General features: G+C 41.4%; 2 protein-coding genes, 1 long non-coding RNA gene and 1 pseudogene across 4 annotated transcripts; 3 read left to right on the forward strand and 1 right to left on the reverse strand.

Annotated features, from left to right (window-relative positions):
• Positions 1–6,473: 6,473 nt before the first annotated feature.
• LOC115783320 (uncharacterized) lies at positions 6,474–8,861 on the forward strand. The gene is made up of 4 exons (XR_004020200.1): positions 6,474–6,630; positions 7,598–7,641; positions 7,805–7,858; positions 8,489–8,861. It is a non-coding gene; the product is annotated as an uncharacterized LOC115783320 (long non-coding RNA).
• LOC115783839 (uncharacterized) lies at positions 8,714–8,808 on the forward strand (annotated as a pseudogene).
• Positions 8,862–8,996: 135 nt separating the features above from the next.
• Positions 8,997–12,119, forward strand: LOC115783319 (uncharacterized). 2 transcript variants are annotated; one of them, XM_030734095.1, is made up of 6 exons: positions 8,997–9,569; positions 10,259–10,335; positions 10,429–10,622; positions 10,780–10,889; positions 10,978–11,223; positions 11,661–12,119. In XM_030734095.1, the coding sequence occupies exons 3-6, from the start codon at positions 10,471–10,473 to the stop codon at positions 11,960–11,962; spliced, it is 810 nt and encodes a 269-aa protein (XP_030589955.1). In that variant the 5' UTR covers positions 8,997–9,569; positions 10,259–10,335; positions 10,429–10,470; the 3' UTR covers positions 11,963–12,119. The 2 variants fall into 2 exon arrangements, with proteins under 2 accessions (XP_030589955.1, XP_030589956.1); XM_030734096.1 differs by having other exon boundaries at positions 9,006–9,569; positions 10,780–10,927; positions 11,019–11,223.
• A 102-nt stretch (positions 12,120–12,221) lies between these two features.
• On the reverse strand, positions 12,222–13,868 carry LOC115783659 (uncharacterized). Its single transcript, XM_030734588.1, has 5 exons — positions 13,650–13,868; positions 13,363–13,553; positions 13,187–13,280; positions 12,825–13,021; positions 12,222–12,713 (listed from the first exon to the last, which is right to left on the reverse strand). The coding sequence occupies exons 1-5, from the start codon at positions 13,745–13,747 to the stop codon at positions 12,532–12,534; spliced, it is 762 nt and encodes a 253-aa protein (XP_030590448.1). The 5' UTR covers positions 13,748–13,868; the 3' UTR covers positions 12,222–12,531.
• Positions 13,869–14,183: the final 315 nt, after the last annotated feature.

A 14,183-nucleotide genomic window follows, 5' to 3' on the forward strand; every position in this document is an offset into this window, starting at 1 on the left:
CTCCAGAAGCTCCGCTCCTGGAAATGAACCACGCCTCCCTTCACACCTGGGCACATGTGTTTACACACATGAACAATAGAGGGTCATAACCACCTCCAGGGGACTACGCCCACAGGGGTTTAAATACCTGGGTCTCTCCACCATTTGGTTGAGAACTGAAGAAGCCTTTCGGATGAGAGGTGAAACGTCTTCAAGAAACAAAAAGAAGTCCAGTTGCCTTTTTTCAAGCTCCAGAGACTACTATGACATCCTTTCTCAGAGTGATGCTGAAAAGCTAATTCATGCATTTATTACTTCTAGGCTGGACTATTGTAATTCATTATTATCAGGCTGTCCTAAAAGCTCCCTGAAAAGCCTTCAGCTGATCCAAAATGCTGCAGCTAGAGTACTGACAGGGACTAGAAAGAGAGAGCAGATTTCTCCCATATTGGCTTCTCTTCATTGGCTCCCTGTTAAATCTAGAATAGAATTTAAAATCCTTCTCCTCACCTACAAGGTCTTGAAAAATCAGGCACCATCTTATCTCAAAGACCTCATAGTCCCATATCATCCCAACAGAGCACTTCGCTCTCAGACTGCTGGCTTACTTGTGGTTCCTAGGATACTTAAGAGTAGAATGGGAGGCAGAGCCTTCAGCTTTCAGGCCCCTCTTCTGTGGAACCAGCTCCCAGCTTGGATTCAGGAGACAGACACCCTCTCTATTTTTAAGATTAGGCTTAAAACTTTCCTTTATGATCAAGCTTATAGTTAGGGCTGGATCAGGTGACCCTGAACCCTCCCTTAGTTATGCTGCTATAGGCCTAGGCTGCTGGGGGGTTCCCATACTGTACTGTTTCTTTTCATTCACCTTTTTTTACTCTGTTTATACCCCACTCTGTATTTAATCATTAGTTATTATTAATCTCTGGCTCTCTTCCACAGCATTAAAAAAGTGGCAGTGGCGCAGTGGGTAGGCACTTGCTTGCCTTGCAGCCAAAGGGCTGCAGGTTCGAGCCCCTGTCCCTGCGCTGCATTGTGTCCTTGGGCAAGACACTTAAACCACATTGCCTAACGGTAGCGCCTGTCTCTGGCTGCATGACCGCAGATGCTCGTCTCTGGATGAGTGATCTGGAACGATCATTTTGTTGTGTGCCTTGTGTGCACAATGACAATGAGTTGAATCTATCTAAGATCTTTTGTCCTGTCTCTCTCCCCTCACAGCAGATGAGCCCCCCCACCCCCCCCCCCCCCCCCACCCCCGAGCCTGGTTCTGCTGGAGGTTTCTTCCTGTTAAAGAGAGTTTTTCCTTCCCACTGTCACAAAGTGCTGCTCATGGGGGGTCGTTTTGACTGTTGGGTTTTCTCTGTAATTATTGTAATTATTATTGGTCAATTCAATTCAATTCAATTTTATTTATATAGCGCCAAATCACAACAAACTGTCGCCTCAAGGTGCTTTGTATTGTGGGTAAAGACCCTACAATAATATAGAGAAAACCCAACAGTCAAAACGACCCCCATGAGATAAGATGGTGCCTGATTATTCAAGACCTTGTATGTGAGGAGAAGAATTTTAAATTCTATTCTAGATTTAACAGGGAGCCAATGAAGAGAAGCCAATATGGGAGAAATCTGCTCTCTCTTTCTAGTCCCTGTCAGTACTCTAGCTGCAGCATTTTGGATCAGCTGAAGGCTTTTCAGGGAGCTTTTAGGACAGCCTGATAATAATGAATTACAATAATCCAGCCTAGAAGTAATAAATGCATGAATTAGCTTTTCAGCATCACTCTAAGAAAGGATGTTTCTAATTTTAGAAATATTGCGCAAATGCAAAATAGCGGTCCTACATATTTGTTTAATATGTGCATTGAAGGACATATCCTGGTCAAAAATGACTCCAAGATTTCTCACAGTGTTACTGGAGGCCAAAGTAATGCCATCCAGAGTAAGTATCTGGTTAGACACCATGTTTCTAAGATTTGTGGGGCCGAGAACAAGAATTTCAGTTTTATCTGAATTTAGAAGCAGGAAATTAGAGGTCATCCAGGCCTTAATATCTTTAAGATATTCCTGCAGTTTAACTAATTGATGTGTGTCATCTGGCTTCATTGATAGGTAAAGCTGAGTATCATCTGCATAACAATGAAAATTGATGCAGTGCTTTCTAATAATACTGCCTAAGGGAAGCATGTATAATGTAAATAAAATTGGTCCTAGCACAGAACCCTGTGGAACTCCATAATTAACCTTAGTGTGTGAAGAAGACTCCCCATTTACATGAACAAATTGGAGTCTATGAGATAAATATGATTCAAACCACTGCAGTGCAGTACCTTTAATACCTATAGCAAGCTCTAATCTCTGTAATATAATGTTATGGTCAACAGTATCAAAAGCTGCACTGAGGTCCAACAGGACAAGAACAGAGATGAGTCCACTGTCAGAGGCTCTAAGAAGATCATTTGTAACCTTCACTAATGCTGTTTCTGTACTGTGATGAATTCTGAAACCTGACTGAAACTCTTCAAATAAACCGTTCCTCTGCAGATGATCAGTTAGCTGTTTTACAACTACTCTTTCAAGAATCTTTGAGAGAAAAGGAAGGTTGGAGATTGGCCTATAATTAGCTAAGACAGCTGGGTCAGTGATGGCTTTTTAAGTAGAGGTTTAATTACAGCCACCTTGAAGGCCTGTGGTACATAGCCAACTAATAAAGACTGATTGATCATTTTTAAGATTGAAGCATCAATAATTGGAAAGACTTCTTTGAACAGTCTAGTAGGAATGGGATCTAATAAACATGTTGCTGGTTTGGAGGAAGTAACTATTGAAGTTAACTCTGAAAGATCAACTGGAGCAAAAGAGTCTAAACAAATACCAGCAGTGCTGAAAGCAGCCGAACATGAAGAATAATCTTTGAGATGGTTATGAATCATTTTTTCTCTAATGTCTAAAATTTTATTTGTAAAGAAATCCATGAAGTCACTACTAGTTAAAGTGAAAGGAATACTCGGCTCTACAGAGCTCTGACTCTTTGTCAGCCTGGCTACAGTGCTGAAAAGAAACCTGGGGTTGTTCTTATTTTCTTCAATTAATGATGAATAGTAAGATGTCCTAGCTTTACGGAGGGCTTTTTTATAGAGCAACAAACTTTTTTTCCAGGCTAAATGAGCATCTTCTAATTTAGTGAGACGCCATTCCCTCTCCAGCTTTCGGGTTATCTGCTTTAAGCTGTGCGTTTGTGAATTATACCACGGAGTCAGGCACTTCTGATTTGAAGCTTTCCTTTTCAGAGGAGCCACAGTATCCAAAGTTATACGCAGTGAGGATGTAAAACTATTGACGAGATAATCGACCTCACTGGGAGCAGAGTTTAGGTAGCTGCTCTGTACTGTGTTGGCACTGAAGAGCATAACAATGAAGGAATTAGATCCTTAAACTTAGTTACAGCACTTTCAGAAAGACTTCTACTGTAATAAAACTTATTCCCCACTGCTGTGTAATCCATTAAAGTAAATGTAAATGTTACTAAGAAATGATCAGACAGGAGGGGGCTTTCAGGGAATACTGTTAAGTCTTCAGTTTCTATGCCATATGTTAGGACAAGATCCAGAGTATGATTAAAGTGGTGGGTGGGCTCCTTTACATTTTGAGAGAAGCCAATTGAATCTAACAATAGATTAAATGCAGTGTTGAGGCTGTCATTCTCAGCATCTACATGGATGTTAAAATCACCCACTATAATTATTTTATCTGAACTGAGCACTAAATCAGATAAAAAGTCTGAGAAATCAGACAGAAACTCTGAGTAAGGACCAGGTGGACGATAGATGATAACAAATAAAACAGGTTTTTGATTTTCCCAATTAGGATGGACAAGACTAAGAGTCAGGCTTTCAAAAGAATGAAAACTTTGTCTGGGTCTCTGATTAATTAATAAGCTGGAATTGAAGATTGCAGCTAATCCTCCTCCTCGACCTGTGCTTCGAGCATTCTGACAGTTACTGTGACTCGGGGGTGTTGATTCATTTAAACTAACATATTCATCCTGCTGTAACCAGGTTTCTGTAAGGCAGAATAAATCAATACGTTGATCAATTATTAAATCATTTACTAACAGGGACTTGGAAGAGAGAGACCTAATGTTTAATAATCCACATTTAATTGTTTTATTTTTTGGTGCAGTTGATGAAGCTGTATTATTTATTGTTTTTGAATTTTTATGCTTAAATAGCTTTTTGCTGATTTTAGCTTTGGTGTTTGGTGGTCTGGGAGCAGGCACCGACTCTATGGGGATGGGGTTTTGGGGGGATGGCAGGAGGAGAGAAGCTGCAGAGAGGCGTGTAAGACTGCAACTCTGCTTCCTGGTCTCAACCCTGGGGAGTCAGGTTTTAGGAGGGTTAATAAATTTGGCCAGATTTCTAGAAATGAGAGCTGCTCCATCCAAAGTGGGATGGATGCCGTCTCTCCTAACAAGACCAGGTTTTCCCCAGAAACTTTGCCAATTATCTATGAAGCCCACGTCATTTTTTGGACACCACTCAGACAGCCAGCGATTCAAGGAGAACATGCGGCTAAACATGTCGCTCCTGGTCTGATTGGGGAGGGGCCCAGAGAAAACTACAGAGTCCGACATCGTTTTTGCAAAGTTACACACCGAGTCAATATTAATTTTAGTGACCTCCGATTGGCGTAACCGGGTGTCATTACTGCCGACGTGAATAACGATCTTACCAAATCTACGATTAGCCTTAGCCAGCAGTTTCAAATTTCCATGAATGTCGCCTGCTCTGGCCCCTGGAAGACATTTGACTATGGTCGCCGGTGTCTCTAGCTTCACGTTTCTCAAAACAGAGTCACCAATAACCAGAGTTTGTTCCTCAGCGGGTGTGTCTCCGAGGGGAGAAAAACGGTTAGAGACGTGAACAGGTTGGTGGTGTACCCGGGGCTTCTGCTTAGGACTACTCTTCCTCCTCACCGTCACCCAGCTGGCCTGTTTTCCCTGCTGCTCGGGATCTGCTGGGGGGGAGCTAACGGCGGCTAAGCTACCATGGTCCGCACCCGCTACAGGGGCCTGGCTAGATGTAGGATTTTCCAGGGTGCGGAGCCGAGTCTCCAGTTCAAAAAGCCTGGCCTCCAGAGCTACAAACAGACTACATTTATTACAAGTACCGTTACTGCTAAAGGAGGCCGAGGAGTAACTAAACATGTGACACCCAGAGCAGGAAAGTGCAGGAGAGACAGGAGAAGAAGCCATGCTGGTAGTGAGTCGGCTAAGGGCTAAGCTACTAGCTGAGCTAAGCTAGCGAATTTCTAAAAACAAATAAAGTGAGTAATGTGAATACAGGTGATTCAGCAAAGAGTATGCTATTTAAAGTAGGTGAAGATTACACTAAAATATGTTATTATCCAGATAAATCGAGTTATACAGATATAACAGCTAACAGACAGCAAAACACTGTGCTCCGAAACAGGAACAGGAAGTGATACAATACCGCAGTGAGAGCCAACACCAAGTTGGTCTTTACCTACAATATAAAGTGCCTTTAGGCAACTGTTTATTGTGATTTGGTGCTATGTAAATAAAATTGAATTGAATGATCTGAGGCATATTTTCTGCTATTTTGGTGTCAAGTTCAAGTTATTCCTTTTTCCTAAGTAGATGCTCTACTTGGTCCTCCAGAGAACATGTTTCTCTTTATGCACCAACACATTAATTTATAAAAATGAATGCCCAAAGCTGTATAGATGCTGATAAACCTGGTACCCTGGCCTGTTAATATACTAAGTGTAATTTATATTGATGAATGTATCTTGGAGGAGTTGGGGAACAGACATACAGACGGATGCTGACATCATTACAGTGAGAAGACTCTACTTTCCTTTGCACTACATGTAAATATTGTATCATCCCAGTCCTGCTGTGAGCCTCCTCTCTGTCAGCAGCCTCGTTGTTTTATATTTGTGTGCAGCACCTGCTGCCTTATTCCTGCACCTAATGAGTAATAACTCTCTGTGTCTTGTTGGACCTCCTTTTGCCTTCAGAACTGTCCAAATGCTTCGTGGCACAGATTGAAGGAGATGCTTGAAACACTCCTCACAGACTTTGGTCCGTGTTGATCTGAGAGCATCGTGCATTTGGTGCAGACTCTCACACTGCATGATGTGAATCTGTTTCTGAAGTTTATAGTTTATGACTAAGCTCGAAATGACTGTCAGCTTAACAAATGGAGGCCGTTGTAAAAGTTAGTGGTTAATGGGATTTTTCACATTAAGAGCTCCTAAAGGAACAAACACTCATTTTCGTGCTGCTGTCCAGTTTTGAAAGATTGTAGTTTTCTGTCAGACATAAATATTAAAACATATAAAATTTAATAAAAGCATTTAAATATTTTATTCTGTATTTACTGTCACTATGAAAACTCACAGCTGCCCTGAATCTTCACTCGCGCAGGGCTTTTATTTTGAAGGACAGCTTATGAATTAGCTGACCCCACCGTCACTCTGCGCCCACTCACCTGAGGGTTAGCACAGAGGTTTTCAGGCTGTGCTGAATTCGGATATGTGTGCAGAGATAGTGTTTCCCACAGTCCGAGTCACCGTGACTGACGTGGATGCCGAGCAGGCTGCAGGGACCGTGTGGAGGAAAGCTGTGGGTGAATTTCATGGTTATCTCTGCGTTAATTGACATTTTAATCCACTTTAGCGAAATTCCGCTAAAAAGACGTTCGTTAGTTCAATCAGCGTGTCTCCGGTGAGTGACGAAGGGAGCGAGTTTGTGTCACAGGAATTAATAGACTTGGTTGTTGTTTCAGCTCTGCGGAGCTTCGCAGTCCTCGCGCAGCGTTCCAGCGATGAGAACGAAGGTAAAAGTCGGAGTGAGTTTGTCTAATTAATGCACACAAGTTAATTCTTTGCAGTAAAACCGCTTTTTTTCCGGACTGAAACAATGACGGCTTTAAGTTTGAATTCTAACCATTAAGTTCTGCAGACGTTCATGAACTCGAGCCGAAGTGTTTCGTCATCACCTGTCTGCCCTCAGGTAGCAGAAATTTGGGAATAAAGCCGAAGGTCTGACACACATTTCATGCCGAATTTGTCAGCTGACTCCACTGCTTCGTTATTATTCGTCATTTTTGTGACGTTAATGTTTTGGCCCAAATAATTGCGATGCTTTAACAGAGAGTGCTTGGTGGCTGATTTTTCTCCTCCTGCAGTCACTCTGCAGCTCCGCGGTCAGACAGCGACGCCCTGAGGCAGGCCCTGGAACTGCAGCTTTTGTTTTTAGGCATTATCAGCGTTTTTGCCCACATTTAGCTGAAACTGAAGCAGCCTGTTAGCCGAATTCCCCATTAAGCTGTAATAAGTAATATTTATCGTTACGGGTCACATGGAGAGAGTTTTGCCGGTTTAATGCTAAATGTTAGTTTTTTTTGTACGGAGTCTGGTGACGGATGTCGTTTCGAGACAGAATATGACCTCTCACACCAAATTCACTTCTGGCAGGAGGATTTTTGATAACAAACTGTTTTATGAGTCGTGTATCTCTAAATAAATCAAAATTGTGATTTTCATTTTAGTGTTTTTGACTTTGCTGGGTTTTTTTCTTCTTCTTTCAGGCTTTGATGCTGCAGCTCAGTCAGACAGCGACACCCTGTGGTAGGTGAGTGGAATTGCCGCTGTTGTCTTGAACGTAATGTTTACCCGCATTAATGAGAAATACTGAAACAAACTGTTTATCAGCAGCTGTAAGAAGTTACTGATGTATGATAGTGTGTTTCTGACTTTTTGTGATATCCAGCTGTTTTTCCCTCCTCCTCTTTCAGAGTTTGAAATCCCACTCTGGATCGCAGCAGTGAAACAGTGCCGCCCTGTGGCAGGTTCGTAGAACTGCAGCTGTTCTGTAATTTCAACAAAAGCATAGTCACAGTTTAAGCCAGGACATAACAGGCAGATTTAAGCTCTCTCTCTCTCTCTCTCTCTCTCTCACTCTCACTCTCACTCACTCACTCACTCACTCACTCACACACTCACTCACACACTCACACACACACACACACACACAGTTGATGTGTGTGTGGCAGCAAACAAGACAGCAGCTGTTTCACAGTCAGTCAGCTGCAGCATAAAGAACAGAATGAGAGTCCAGGTCCTGCTGGGCTTCAGAAAAGCCTCCTGATCCAAATCCTGCTGTGGGATCCAGACCCTGAGGAGGTCTTTCTGTCCTCCTGGCTGGGTTTTTCTGTCCTTGTCTCTTCCTGTTTGAGTGCTGCACAGTGATGTCAGGCAGTCAGACCTGTTTTCTCTGTCCTCCCCCCTCCTGAATACCTCAGTCTGCCAGCCCTGGGGGTGGGGTGGTGGTTGGGGGTTAGATAACCTTCCAGCAGGACTGTGGGAGGAGGGGTGTTGACTCAGCCTTTTGTTCTGGTGCCTTTAGCCATCCAATCGTTAGCCTGTGACGTATAACCAGCCTTTGTAAATCTCCCACAATGCCTCTGTGTCTCTCACAGGCTCAAAGTGAAACCAGAGAACCAGGAACAGACTCAGACCGGCTCTCACTGAGCCCCTGTGACAGATTACAGATATATAACCAAGCCTGCAGCACCCAGAGGTGTTTGAGCTGCTGTTTCCTGCCAGCTTGAACCCACTTTAAGCCTCTCTTCTCCAGCTAACCCTGGCTCTGCCAGCATCCAGGCCAGATGGCCTTAAATTCCTGAGACGTGCTTGGGGTTGTTGTGTTACTTCGGTAGCACATATACTAAAATTGGAACGATACAGAGAAGATTAGCATGGCCCCTACACGCAAATTCGTGAAGCGTTCCTCATTTTCCTTTTTTTTAATCAAAATTCAGAGTCAACCTTTGATTGGATTTGCTGCAGTTTTTGTGTCCTGTTTTGCTTCTGAACTGAAGGCTGGTTTGGATCCTGCTTCAGTCCTGCACAGGGACCAGATGGACTCTCATCCTTCACTCCAGCAGGAGGACAGAAAAGACTCCAGGAGGAGCTGAAGGGTGGTCCGTGTATTTTGCGGCCAACGGATTTTCGTTTAGGAATCAGAAAACGAAAAACGGGAAACGCCTCGTTTCCCGATTTTAGTTTCAAAGTTTAAAAACGGAAAACGGAAAACGAACCGTTTCCTGATTTTCATTTCAAAATGGGAAAATAAAAAAATGGAAAACGAGCCGTTTCCCGATTTTTGTTTCCTGATTAAAAATTTAAAAATGGATTTTAAAAATCCGGCGTGGAAATCGGATTTCTCATTTTTCTTCATTTTTGTATCTTGACCCGGAAATGATCGAACTCTCGCGGCACACGCAGACATTGGCGGTACGTTTGATTTGATTAGGAGCCATGATTCACATATACATCTAAGAAGACATGTCGTTGCACGAATATGCAGATTTTATTGCAGTAAGCAGAATAAATGGCAAGTGTTGTAGCGAAATCGCATCAATGTTATGCACCCACTTCGGAACAAGACGGGGTTTTTCTGAGAGGAATGTGCGGAGATGGTGTGCTGAGCAGGGGCTGCTCACACAATTCTGTTCAGACAGCCAGCTTGAACTTGAAGTCGCTGAAGGTATTGCTGAGGTAAGTTTTTCATTGTTATAATTATTTTTATGATGAATGCTTTTTGTGAAATATGCAATGGCTACATTAATATAGCTAAAAAGCTGACTACAAGCTAATGGGAAGCCAGACATCAGTCGTATGCTACAATTTACAGATTCAATTAAATGGCTAATACACTGTTAGCCCTGCGAGAGACTGGCGACCTGTCCAGGCTGTAACCCACCTCTCACCCCTCTGGCAGCTGGGATAGGCTCCAGCTGCCAGAGGGGTGAGGGTGAGAGTCTCCCACATTGAACTGGATACGTGGATAAAAATGCATGGAAGGACTATACACATAATTTATCCAAATAATATATTTCACTTGTCACATTATTAACATGATAAGTATTAACAGTCTTACTTCTCCAAACATTCCACTGGAAATGTAAAGTTATTTTTAACAGTATTCTTCCCTATTTAGTGCCTCTATGGATAAACTGTCAGCTTCTGTGCTTAAACTTTTTTTTAAGTCACTATGTTGGGCTTTGCAAACATAACAAGCTTCCCATTTTTTTCTCCAAGCATGTAGTGACCTGTGAAGTCTGTTCCCCCCCCCCCCCCCCCCCCCCCCCCCCCCCCCACACACACACACACACACACACACACACACTTCTAGACTGGATCATCTTTTGGTCGAAAAATGATGACTGGATATCTTTCTGCAAAAGTCATTAAAGCTTCTGAAGGCAGAGTGGGCAAAGTGTTGAGAAGCATTCATCAACCCTATCATGCAGCAAGACAGCAGGTAATGTTAAATACCAGTTTTCCAGTAGAGCACTGGTGTTGAGAATCTAAATCTTGCAAATATATTGAGTATTTATAGTTTGTTTGATTTTAGGGTGCCCGAAATCTCAACCCCATACCCTACAATGCAGAATACATGGGTCATAAGCTTCACTTAGATCAAAATGAAAAACTTGTTATGTTTGGAGTGACCCATGTCATGGCTATTGATGGTTTCAGCAAGAAGATTGTCAGTCATTCCACCATGCCGGTAAAAAACATCATCATCATTTACGAGGATGTGTACAGGTAAAATAACCTGACTACTGCTACTAGTATTCATTTATTCCTCAGTCTATTATTGCTCCGTCCAGTTTTAACTAAATACTTTTTTTATCGTTACTTTAGGAGTGGCTGGGATGCTTGTTAGGTTTAAAGGGTTTATGTTTGTGTGTTTTATCTTCAGACCTGCTCTGCTTTCTTGTGGACTGTGGGATCAGGTCAGAGTTGACTGTGGGAAGGAGTTTTACCTGGCACTGTTCATCCAGGAAAGGCTGGCACAATACAGATACAATTGTCAGAGGCAGCCCTACATTCAGACACCTTCTACAAGGGTAACAATGTGGTGGTAAAATATTTTCTTTTTTTTGTAAACTCATTTCAGATGAGAATAAGCCGAGTCATGCTGTTTTAAAATATGCACAGAACCATGTGATTGAGAGAATGTGGTCAGAGGTAAATGCCCGAGTCAACTATCCTCTGAAGACTGCTTTGGTACAACTGGTGGACATGGAGGAACTGGACATGGAGGACAGCACATCCAAGTACTGTGTGTCAAACTTGACATGCCAGATGGCCAGGATTGGTATCACTAATGTTGTAGAGGCATGGAATGCACACAGAATCCCAGGTATGATTCATTCCTTTTTACTGGCTCTGTTACAAGAATATTTTGTTCACAAAGCAATTTAAATTTAGTTTACCACTCTGTAGTAAATTTTGATATGAACTGCATTTACAAATGTGTAGCTTATTTGCATATCTGTATATTCACTACTGACTGAAATTTTCAATAGATGGGGCAGCTTCAATTTATAAAATACCTCATCGATTTGTCCTGAGTTATTTGGGTATTTTGCTATTTTGTGTAGATTTCCTTTTATTGTTGTATTTATATCTAGATCTGTTCAATGAACACATAATCACCCCTTTGAAGCAACACTAAATAAGATAAGCTCATATTTCTAAATGCTGTGAATCTGTTGCAGTTATGTTCACTTTACTATACCAAGTAAATTTTAACTCATTCATTTGTAAACCCTTAAAACACACTTGTGTGTCATGCAGGAAAAGGAATACCAAATGAACTGGCTAAAGGGGGGTGTCCTGCAAAAATTGCTGAGGAACTTCTGCCTAATGGTGCCGCTGCAGCTGACCTGTATCAGCAGGAGGTGGGATCAGCCTTGAAGAGAGATTCCATTTTTGGACTGGAGCCTTTCTCCTCTGAAGAAGCCAAACAGTGGACTGAAACAGAGTTTGGTTCTCATTTTGACTTGTTTTCACTTTACCAAAACGTGGTTCATCATAACTATGGACCCTTTAAAGATGCTGTTAGGTTTCTTATTGACATCACCAGATGTTGTGTGTGATCCATTAGTGGTATTCAATGAAGAAACGAGTAAACTTCTCCAAAAAAAATTTATTACAGAGAAAACTACAAGCTGTTTCAATTTATAACAGTTCAAATAATTTGTATTTACAATCTTGTTTCTGATTGTTGGCAATAAAGGAGAACTTGCAATTCTCTAATTCTTTTTTAAAATGGAAACACCCAAGCTTGTATATCATTTAAACAATGTAACATTTAATAATTACATAATGAAAACCGCAGTTACTGACTACTGTTCCACTCCCAAACCATGTTATAAACATCAAACTGGGCTTGAAACCTAAGGACAACCAAGTAAAAAAGACAATGTGATTACAGAGAAAACCACCCATCAAACAGGATGAGGAAACGTGTTACTGATAAGCTGCAGAGGCTGCAGGTTAGTATATATGCCAACACTACCCAAGCTGATTTCATAAAAGGTTCCTCTGTAGGAAAACCTGGTCAATTAAGCTGGTGTGATGTTGGCTTGAAATACAAACTCTGCACCCTCTTTAGCTTTGTAGTGACAAATGCCCATTTATATTCAATGTTAGATGAATTACACATCTATATCTCTTTGAGGAGAGAGAGAACAGCATGGAGACCCTTAATTTGGTGTACCCTACGATCAAATTCTTCAGCTCTGCATTTCAGACAGTGATCTGCAGTTAACAGCCACTGCTCCACACATGTTCGGCATCCAACTAGAGACTCGCAGCACGTGGAAAACATGGGTTCCTCCATTAGAGCTACAAGGTTTTAAAAAAAGAAATTGATGCAGAAAAATATGTGCCAGTTACTTTAAATATAAAATAAGAAAATTAAACACATTTATATTTGCTGTAATATGTAATGCATACCTTTGCAAACGAGGCAGGCAAAGGCATCCTTTACAGAATGCAGGTGGGCATCAGTCACTGCTTTGCGTGTGTGCTTTGCAAGCTCAGACAGCTGGTTTATTGCTGAGGTGATATCTTGGAGGCTCTCAGCAGCTTGCTTTAGTTGGTCAATTTTGCCAATGACCTCTTGTATGCTCATACTGTCGTCGGCCCTTCGACTTAAATGTAGAACGACAAAATAGTGAAATCGCCAAATGCATGAATATTTTTCTTATATCTGCCTATGAGGCCTTCAGTTTTTCTTTTAAAAAATATTTGTCAGGTAAAATGACTTATACTGTTTGCCCTTGTGTAGAGAATGAGTTTGACTTTACATACATTACCTTGCTTTAGCTGTTCTTCCATTCTGGAACTCCACAAAGTCATCCTCAAAGATTGCATAGATTTTTCTGGAGTTCTGTTTCCAGTAATGGGAACCTTAGGAGAAGACAATGTATTTCTATATTTATTAATTTTAATGGTAAAATGTAAAAAGCAAGTTTTTGATCACTTAGCTTACTTCTTGTGCCCTCCGAGTCTACTATTTCATTTCCTTGGCTGTCTGTCAGGGTAATCACCTCATCACAGCCCAAGGCATCCTTCACCTTCTGTGTTATTCCTTCCACATTTGCTTCAGCTTCCAAAAAGCGAATGATGACTGTTTTGGAAGTACTGAGCTTGTCATTTACTATTTTGGCAATATGGATAGCCCTGTGGAGGAATTAGATCATTAAAAAAATAAGATGAAAAAATATGGCTGTAGAGAGATTTTACTAGTAAAGACAAGTTGAATATTTAACAGCTAACCTTTGGAAAGATCTTGCTGGGAACAGGTTGCTTGCTCGTGGCGTTCCAGCTGAAGGCCGTGGTGTGTCAGTCAGAGCAGAAGGTGAGGGTCGGTGCATGAAGGCAAATGGAATACCAGTAGTGGGTAGGGATCTGCTTGCAGGAAGTGGACTATGAACTGGATCTCCATGGACCTCATAATGACTGTGATGTGAAAGCTTTAGGATGGAAAAATGTCCTGCTGGCTCTGGAAATATTGCAGTGTTTGCATCATCTGTAATGTACAGACTACTGCAATTAACCTGTTTAATTTGGCAAAATAAAAAAAAACTTATAAAGTGCTAATTATTCACAGATTTTATGTTATTTAGAACAAACATCTGCACAAAATAATATTGGAAACATTCAATTCTAAATCATATTTCAATGTACTTTAAGTGTTTAGACATACCACAAAGTTACTTTTAGCTAACATTAGCATTTACTCGATCACATGCCATTAAGCTAACCAAGGCTCCGTAAAGCCAAAATAAATATTCTTATATATAAATCTAT

The sequence above is a fragment of the Archocentrus centrarchus genome, chromosome 7 (assembly GCF_007364275.1).
Source record: "Archocentrus centrarchus isolate MPI-CPG fArcCen1 chromosome 7, fArcCen1, whole genome shotgun sequence".
Lineage (NCBI taxonomy): Eukaryota > Metazoa > Chordata > Actinopteri > Cichliformes > Cichlidae > Archocentrus > Archocentrus centrarchus.

Excerpts from the sequence above, each read along its gene's own strand:
- LOC115783319 (XM_030734095.1), top strand. The coding sequence starts at position 10,471 with ATGGGTCATAAGCTTCACTTAGATCAAAATGAAAAACTTGTTATGTTT. Across the intron at positions 10,623-10,779 it reads ATTTACGAGGATGTGTACAG|ACCTGCTCTGCTTTCTTGTG; the intron begins GTAAAATAACCT and ends TTTTATCTTCAG. Across the intron at positions 11,224-11,660 it reads GAATGCACACAGAATCCCAG|GAAAAGGAATACCAAATGAA; the intron begins GTATGATTCATT and ends TGTGTCATGCAG.
- LOC115783659 (XM_030734588.1), bottom strand. The coding sequence starts at position 13,747 with ATGCACCGACCCTCACCTTCTGCTCTGACTGACACACCACGGCCTTCA. Across the intron at positions 13,022-13,186 it reads GGAAGAACAGCTAAAGCAAG|TCGAAGGGCCGACGACAGTA; the intron begins GTAATGTATGTA and ends TCTACATTTAAG. Across the intron at positions 12,714-12,824 it reads TGCCTGCCTCGTTTGCAAAG|CTCTAATGGAGGAACCCATG; the intron begins GTATGCATTACA and ends AAAACCTTGTAG.